This window comes from Sinocyclocheilus rhinocerous, unplaced genomic scaffold, assembly GCF_001515625.1.
Source record: "Sinocyclocheilus rhinocerous isolate Xijiao unplaced genomic scaffold, SAMN03320098_v1.1 scaffold2318, whole genome shotgun sequence".
NCBI lineage: Eukaryota > Metazoa > Chordata > Actinopteri > Cypriniformes > Cyprinidae > Sinocyclocheilus > Sinocyclocheilus rhinocerous.
The window spans coordinates 92,959-102,314 of record NW_015654931.1 but is presented as its reverse complement, the minus strand read 5'-3'; the positions used below and the strand labels follow the sequence as shown (position 1 = coordinate 102,314).

Below are 9,356 nucleotides of genomic sequence, written 5' to 3'. Positions count from 1 at the left end.
CGCGCTCAATCCACTCAGCGTGCTTTGCTTATCAGTTCGCGCACATCAGCTATACAGGCATTAATACTGAATGTTTTATATTCATTGCATACATATACTTCGTAGACATCCTTAATCTCTAATAACTCCATTCTGCTGTCTGTTGTTCTGTTGTCTGTGTTTCATTGTCTGAATATGGCACTTATCACATGCTGTGTGGTATCGGCGTTTGGTATCGGGGCATTTTAACAAGTACGAGTACGAGTACAGGAGCTCAGTATCGGGCCCGATACCGGGTGCATCCCTACTTTTTTTATTGCTTTTTATTTAATTTAATTTATTTATTTTTATGAAACAGCTTGTATAATATTCAGTTATAAATAATACACTTAAAATGTAAATATAGTATTTAATATTTATTATATTTAAAATAAACAGTCAAGTTCTGTTTTATGCTGTTTTGAGTTGTGTATAAAACTGTATGGTTGCATGATAGTCATGATAGTTGAGCACACACACACACACACACTTGCACATACCAATATGTCGAGGCAGGCGGCTTTGAGCAGTGTGATCTGATCGGCGATAGTGAGTCCAGTGAAACCAGGAACTCGTTTGGCAAACTCCACAATTTTAATAATGCACTTAGTGGCCAGTTCACTGAACTTGTCCCAGAGACCCAGATCCAGACGCACGCGGTGATCCGCACTGGAGTTCTGCAGACAACACACACAGCAATAGAGTTAAAACTAAATCTTCTGTCTAAACATGCATCACTTCAAAACATACATGTTTATGGGTTGTGATTGTCAGTGTCTTTGGCTAAGACCTAAAATACTCAAAAAATACTCTACTCTAACAAATACTCAATACTCTAACATGAGTAACAGAATGAGTGAGGCATGACTGACTCTGAGGAGCGATTGCTTTGAGAGCAGCTGATGCTAATGTGTTTGTTTTCCAAGAGTTTACATTAAACAGCCCATCTGTTTCAGATCAGCAGTCTCACTCCTCCAGACCTCCCATGTTCACACAGCAGTAGCATCAACAGAAAGAGAGAAGAGGAATAATGCTCTTGTATTCTATATGAGCACTTAAACACTTATTGCTTGTGATGTTACAGTAGAGAAAAAAAAAGCATTTCATTAAATAACAGTAACGAGAATTGTGGTGAGAAATGTCCCATGCCGCAATATATATTATTTATTTTTTTATTTTTTATTTTTTTTGAGACAAAATATATGTGTATTTTTGTGTATTTTAAATGTATGGCAAATAGTGAAGCTCAATTAAATATATTTTTGAAATACAAAATATTTAGTTTAAATATCTAGTTTCAACCCTCATATATCAAAATGTTTTGCAAAATGTATTTCAGGGGCAATAAAATACATTTCCAATCTTATAGTAGCCTACATTTAGAGTAAATGCAAATGTGGAAGGAATATTATTTTAATTGAATTTTATTCAAATGTGATATATTTTCATGCATGTTACAGATAACAAATAAAGTTTTTCTTAAAATGTGACATACGTGAATATATTTTCTTGGATTGAAATACATAGCACAAAATGTATTTTTCAATTAAAAAAAAAAGATATTTTCAAAAATATGAATGAATGAATGAATGAGGTATTTATATAGCGCTTTCATTGTGTATTGCTATACACACAAAGCGCTTTATAATCATATGAGGGGAAATTCAAAAATATACAAAAAAATGGCCAAAAAAGATATTGGTAGAACAAATATATTTTGAAGTATATTTTACATATATTTAAAATAATATATATATATATTTACATTACATATTAGTATATTTATATTACATTATATTATAATATTTAGTATAGTATAATAAATATTAAATATATGTTTTTTGCCATATGGGGTGCTTCATTGTCTTCACTGGTTTTTTTTCTTTTGATTTTGGCATTAACTATTTTTGTGAGATTCAACCTAACATATAATCAACATGCTGACCATGTGCCATATTAAACTGCACATAAACTAACATTCTAAATACATTTGAAAAATCACATGATGTTTAAAAGTATCGCTTTCTGTAAATTCTGAGATATCCCAAAAAGAAATAGCCAGGATCATTCCCACTGGCCCCGGGTTCGATTCTGTCACTAGCCTTATTCATCAAAGAGAATGGTTTCCTGTGCTCTGGACTGAAAGCCGCAGGCTGTGAGATGCTCTGCGTGGATCTATTGTCTCGGGCTCAGATCAGTAAATATGATCTCTGCTTCAGAGAGAAGCATATCACAGCTGCCATTAAATCACTCTAAGAGAGTGGCGGCACATTTCGCTGAGAGACCTCACCAATGATTGGCAAACTAACCGCAGAAAGACCAATGGCCAGACTTTGATATTAAACCTACTTGTCTTCTTCCTCCCCGGGGCAAAGACGACACTGTTTGATTTCCCTTCCAATCTCAGTCAATTACCACACGGTCATAATTCAATAGAGCCAAACAAGGAAGTGGCCAGGGAATTCTAATTTCATTTAGCTACATTTATCCTAACAAATTAGACAACTTGCGACATTAGAAAATAAGCTGCCGATGTTAGAACGAGCGCAGCGGCATCGATCACACAAACAGTGCTAACAATGATGTAAAAGAGCACATGCTGCCTATGCAGCTAATATCCAGTCATCTCAAAACCACCTCCTTCAACCGAAGGCCACATATCAGCACTGTTTCATTTGATCTTTAAAGCTGCCAGGGTCATTTCTCATAACCATCACTGTCAATAAAGCATTATTCATTGTAGGACGGAAGCGCAGCTATCTCTCTCACCCGCCTGTGAACTCCTCAATCACTGAAGGACGAGATTTGAATAGTTTACGGCATAATTGGAGCTTTAACCTAATCTGAGAGAGCGCGGCTTCTTTTCTGTTGCTTACTAAAAGCATGTCGGGAACAAATCGTGTGTAATAATGAGGAACTTCTCTCAGGCTGAGAGCGAGGATAATTAGCCCTGATCCAGATTAAAGCCGTGTTTAAACACTCCTCGCTGCTGTTCAGGCAAACATCACCGCTAAGCGTGGCATATCTGTGCTTGTTTTGGGAGTAAGGGAGACAAGGAAAGATAAAAACATCTTTAGCTTTTATCAGTACAAAATGACATAAAATCATGCCAGCAGAAATGACTTCCTAAGCTAACATAGGCTTGACATTAACTTTTTTTTTTTTCCATAAAATTTTGTTGCTGGGAAATTATATTTGTTTATGATTAAATTTACTGCATACTATAATTTACTAAAATTGATTTACAGTTTTTTTGTCTATATAAATGGCAGTTTTATTCCTAACCTTATTAAATGTATGTAATCTTTTATATCAAATTCTTACATTTTATTAATAATTTCAGTTATTATATTTAGACACTATAGGTTAATGGCATTTAGATACATTTACTGTATACAGACAGTTTAATGATGTTGAAATACATTAACAATGCAAAGTTACATCTGCATAAATGTTATGAGCCTAAGTAATTTTTTAAATATACAAATATGAAATGTTAGAAAAAAATGCAATGATAGGCTACTTTTACATTTGAAAAGAATCCGCCAGTAGGTGGCAGCACGTGTCTGTCTTAACGAGTGAGTCATTGAGTCATTTGATTCGTTCAGATGGCTGATTCATTCAAAAATGTCTTTATAATTGGGTTTATTGAATCATTGACTCACCCAATTCATTCAAAAACGCCGAATCTTTTAGTAAGGAAAGGTGTGTTGCTCAGAGATGCTCTGGGCCATACATAAGGGTACAGTGCAAGGAGAAACTATGAACGCCTTCAGGAGTTTATCATTCCCCTTTTCTCTGTCTGATTTATTTATTGATTTTGTATTTTTTTCTTTTTTGTCACAGCTATGCTGTGATCTTTGTTTGGAACTGTTTTTGTTAACCAAATCGAGCAAAAACAGTCAACATGGACAACATTGTGTCTAAAATGTAGGTCACGTAATATTAAAAACTCTTCAGTCACTTTTGACCAAAAAATTTTACATTTTGAAATTTTAAAAATCGTAGCTTCATTGGAATGGTACGAAACTTGGTGACTTTTATGGCACTTGGTATGTGAACACACAAAAAATTTAGGGCATGATTCGAAAAAGCTAAGTGCTCATAAAAAAATAGTCACACTCATGGTCTTCGGTCAAAAATGACCAACCATAGGAAATGAATGGGAAATGGCAAAACAATTGAAAATACAGAATATTTTTGTGTGTACAATCTACAAATCCCCTACGATGCAGAAAAAAATTGCACAGCAATGAAGGGGTGACACTCTAAAACATCTAGAGTGCAAAATCAACACACACACACACACACACACAGTTATACATACTCAAATGAATTGGTATGGCTATAACCATATAGCCAAAATGAGTCAGAAAACTGAAATAAGAGGTTGAAATCAGATAAGACCCAGAAGGATTAAGCTCTGATAAAGCATACCTGTTTATTTTTTTATTTTTATTTTTTTTACATTTTTATCAAATTTTAATGTTTTGTGTAACAAAATGATTTCTGTGTTCAGGTTTGACTGTAGTAATAATAATTATTTAAAAAACTGACACTTCAAATCAACATTTAAAACAACAAAAAATATAAACCTTGACAAAAAGTAGTCTTTGAGAATGCCTTAATATACATTTAAATCCACAACCTAATAAAAGTAAACAATTATGTATAAAAACAACTAGGGAATTCACAAGCCTCTCTATAGAGTCCTATACAGGAATCCAGTGGTTACACCATGAAATTACAGGTTTTTCTTTCTTTGCTCTCACCAGGAGGTGCTAATCTGCCTTCAAAAATTGGATTTTAAAGGCCTAGTCTCTATTTTAATCTGAGATAATGCATTAATCGAAAAATTATTTTAAAAACTTAGATAATTTTTTTTGTACTATTTTCAATGTGAAAAATTTATAATAATTATTGCATAAATATTCATTATTACCATAAAATTCTCTCAAAATACAAAATAAAAAGGAAAAAATATGATTGAACAAAAATATATTAGATTGATTTTACTGAAGAAAAAAAAAGAAGTTAAATTTCACTTTTGAAATTAAAAGTTAATTAAAAAAGTAAAATTTCACTTTTGACTGCGCAGACCATGAGTGTGATTCACAAATAAAGACCGCACACTCGTTTGAACTCTTGCATAAAACAAATATCAAATTTGCACCGGTTCTAGGGAAAACTGCACTCTCTTGATTGTGTCATGTTGCGTAACTAGGCTATATTTTATGTTATAAATATAAAAACTACCTTTTTACCACAGTATGTTTCATCTGTGTGCAGCTGTGTCCATTTGTTTTGATTTCTCTTTCACTTGTCCCTTCAAAAACCACTTGTCCCAGACAAGCATCAATGTTGAGCTCTGTTAAACTATGTAAAATTCAGCCCTTCAAAGTGGCTAGTGGGAGTGACTGTGTTAAGACGCCGCTGCTCAAATCCACCCGCATTTTGAGGGTTGGCGGGTGTTAATGTCAAGCCCTGAACAAAAATACGCTATATTGCCAAAAGTATTGGAACACCCCCTTCTAATGTTAATTACTTTAGGTTTGACTACTTTAGTAATTTCCATGAGTACAAATCTTAACGTTGAAGCATATACTGATATTCTAGGGAATTGTGTGCTTCAAATTTTATAGCAGCAGTTTGGACAGGACTAACATGACAATGCCTCTGTGTATAAGACAAGGTTCAAAAAGAAATGATTGATTGCTGTGACTTTAAATGCTGTGACTTTAAATGCAGAGCCAAAAACTCGTCACCAAACACCAGTGACTTGTACATGCACTATATGGACAAAAGTATTGGGACACCCCCTTCTTTAGAACAGAACAAGGCACTTCCAAAACTGTGACAACAAAGATGGAAACATAATTCATTTATTTAAAATTGTATTTCCATCTCTGTTGCAACAGTTTTGGAAGTGTCTAAAATGACTGTATCCATATGTTCATTTTCATAAGAGTGGTGCTGGACCGCACAAAACACATCACCACAATTCTGGGATGTTGCCAAGGCATTGCTACATGGTGGCTCAAGTATTCTAAGTGGCCTTTATTCCACTGCTATGGAGTTCTGATCGGGTCACTCTCCTTCATAGTAAGTCTATAGGATTTTCTGTCCATGTTATCCTCAGGCAAAAATTGCAAGCTCTAACCCAGAACTAGAGGTGTTTCAACTAGCAGAGGAACGATTCTTAACAGAACATATAAATTATGGAATAGCCACAGTATCAGACCCTTGAGAAGTAGGTAGGGTGAATTCAGGTAAAGTGGGCCATTTAAGCTTGATTGTACTGTGCTCAGTTGATGCTGATGCTATATGACCCTGGTGATTGTGGCTACACTTCAAAATAAGGACTCCCTCATCATGAAAGCTGGTTGCTAGTCCTTTCATGTTCAGATTTCCATTTCTAATTTATAAGCTTGCTCACTAAATGTAAACAAATATTATTCTGACAATAGTAGCACTTGTTACTGCAGTTAACATGGATTAAAATGCAAATTTATTTTATTTTTTTCTCTCGTAAGGTGGTTAAATATTGATGGCCCACTTTGGCTGAATGTGCTAGATAAAGTGGGCCGGTGGGATAGAAAGGAAGGCGAGGCATGAAGTTGAATCTGGAGTTAAAAAGGACACATGAGAGGAGCATCCAATTCAAAAATTGCTTTATTGGCATGACTGTAAAAAAATACAATATTGCCATCCTATTTGTTGTAAGTTTGGGATCAGTACGATTTTTAATGTTTTTTAAAGAAGTCTCTTCTGCTCATCAGTGCTGTATTTATTGGATCAAAAATACAGAAAAAAACAGTAATATTGTATTCTTAAACCTACCCTAACAGTCTACTCTGAGAGTTAGTAGACATGTAGTTGCAAATTAATGAGAATTAGTTGACATGTAGTTACAAAGTTACTTATAGTTAATAGAATGTCTAAAGTGGACTATCGAAATAAAGTGTAACCAACCTTTTTTCTCAGATTCAAATCCCTGCTGACAGCAGTTCGGCTTCAATATTTCTCACCATATCATCATAACTATATCACACACTAGAGGGGTCTAGTAAAGTCAAATTGACTAAAGTCAATTTTAAAAATAAATGTTAAATGTTCCATTCATCGTTTCCACATAGCAAATATGCCTTGTATAATTCATAAAAGTATTCTTTTTTTATTATACAACTTCTGTAAATGCCTTACAATTAAAACAATAATACTGAATTGTAAATACAAGGAAAAAGTTTTTTAGTAGAGTACATTGATGTCATTTGTATGTGGGACATGGCACCATCACTTTTTGCCAAATTGCACAGAAAAGCACCCCCAATCCCTCATACTTCATAACTTAAATCATAAATGTAACATAAAATATATTTGTGCCAGACGTGTTCTGTTATGTACAGGACAGGACATATAATTACTGTACATAGTTTGGTTGGTATAGATGTATGTATTTAGGTTGATTAGGCAACATTAAATAATATTTTGACTTGATTAAAACCAGTTAGATATTAAGTTGCTATCAAACCATGTGCTTCAGGATAATGTTAGCCAGATGACAGCAGGATATTTAACTGTAGATAAATATCTCAAATCACAATGCGACAGTGAGTGTGTAAAGTGAATGAGTGTAAACTGTATGAATTAAAATGAGAGCCGTGCTGCTGTTTCTGATGCTGTTCCCCAGGCAAGGGAGGCAGTGTCTCCTCAAAAAATTGGATGAGACAATAATAGACAATACAAAAATAAAACAACGCAATTATTACTAAATATGACATTAACTCTTTCCCCGCCAGCATTTTTGAAAAAAGTTGCCAGACACCGCCAGCGTTTTTGCTGATTTTCACTAAAATTTCATGGCCCCCAGAATATTTTGTTGTATGAATATCTGAACATGCAATACATGAAAATAAAGATCAGACCCTCTACTTTCAAAAAAAAAAAAATCTGTTTTATTCTAGCTTCAAGCATTATTTTTTATCAACACTTGAATGTAGGTAAGTTTCATAAAAAAAAAACTACATTTTTAGCAAAAAGCTGAGAAAATTGCATTTTTATAAAATTGTATCATTTTATTTTAATATATTATTTTAATATATTTAATATATATTAAAATAATATATTAAAATAATATATATTAATATTTATATTAATATGACCTATACAATGTATTTTTGGCTATTGCTACAAATATACCCCAGCGACTTAAGACTGGTTTTGTGCTCCAGGGTCACATTTATTATATTGCATTTAATGCACTAAGAAGTGTCTAACAGCGCTCTGAAGATACACGTTTTGTCAGTATGTGTGTTAGGAATCGAACCCATGACTTTGGTGTTGGCAGAACCATACTCTACTAGTTGAGCTGCACTAAAATATATGTGTACAGTAAACAATGTGCTCAGGGATTACATCTAGTATGTAGACATTTTTGCACTGACTTTCAACTGATTTATTACAAAACAATCCTACACTGAAATTTAATAAGAATCACAACTAATAGAAAAGTATTAGAATTCTAGCACAAATAGTTCCCTTTCCTGAGAATTGAATCAACAATGAAAGCCACACCGGCATTCAGAACAAGACACAGCCTGTTATTAAAAGACGAGTGTTTGTGTATGTGAACACAAATGTCTCTAGGTTACGTATGTAACCATGGTTCCCCGAGGGAACGAGATGCTGCGTCGAAGTCGCTTTGGGAACGCCCCTGCGTGACCGCGTTCTGAAGCACGTGTCAAATCAGTCCAATGGAGTAGTGAGACGTCACGAGCGGGGTGACGTAAGCACCAGAAAGTATAAAAGCGCATCCGGCAGAGCGCAAACCTACTTCGATGAAGTAGCACCTGGAGGGATGCAGGGAGTATGGCAAAGAGACGCAGCGTCTCGTTCCCTCGGGGAACCATGGTTACATACGTAACCTAGAGACGTTCCCCTTCAGGAACTCGAGCTGCGTCGAAGTCGCTTTGGGAACGAGAATACCCACTGCGCCATACTACCAAGTCCCTGCCTGTGTGTGTATCTTGCGAGCACATCACGAAGAGAGAACTTGGGAACCTGGGGTAGATGCCAGGTCAGGCTAGAAGTGGACAAAAGTGTGCGGAGAGCACCAGCCCGCCGCAGCACAAATGTCCTGCAAGGCCACACCCAAGTTGAAAGCCTTGGAGGCCGCCATACTCCTGGCCTACTTCCTGGAACGGAGGAGGACAGAATGCCTGAAGTACTATGGGCCCTGGTGAAGAAGTGGGCACCTTAGGGACATACCCGGCCCTCGGGTAAAGGAATGCCCTAACCATGCCTGGAGCAAATTCCAGGCACGAAACAGAAAGTGCCTG

The 9,356-nt window shown here is 35.3% G+C and overlaps 1 protein-coding gene across 1 annotated transcript in view; it reads right to left on the bottom strand.

Annotated features, from left to right (window-relative positions):
• The window catches only part of LOC107717720 (retinoic acid receptor beta-like), a 110,559-nt gene that overhangs the window by 18,257 nt on the left and 82,946 nt on the right, over nt 1–9,356 (bottom strand). Inside the window, exon 5 of the mRNA XM_016524557.1 lies at nt 519–695. Within this exon, the coding sequence (XP_016380043.1) occupies nt 519–695 (177 nt within the window). The remainder of the gene's footprint in view (nt 1–518; nt 696–9,356) is intronic.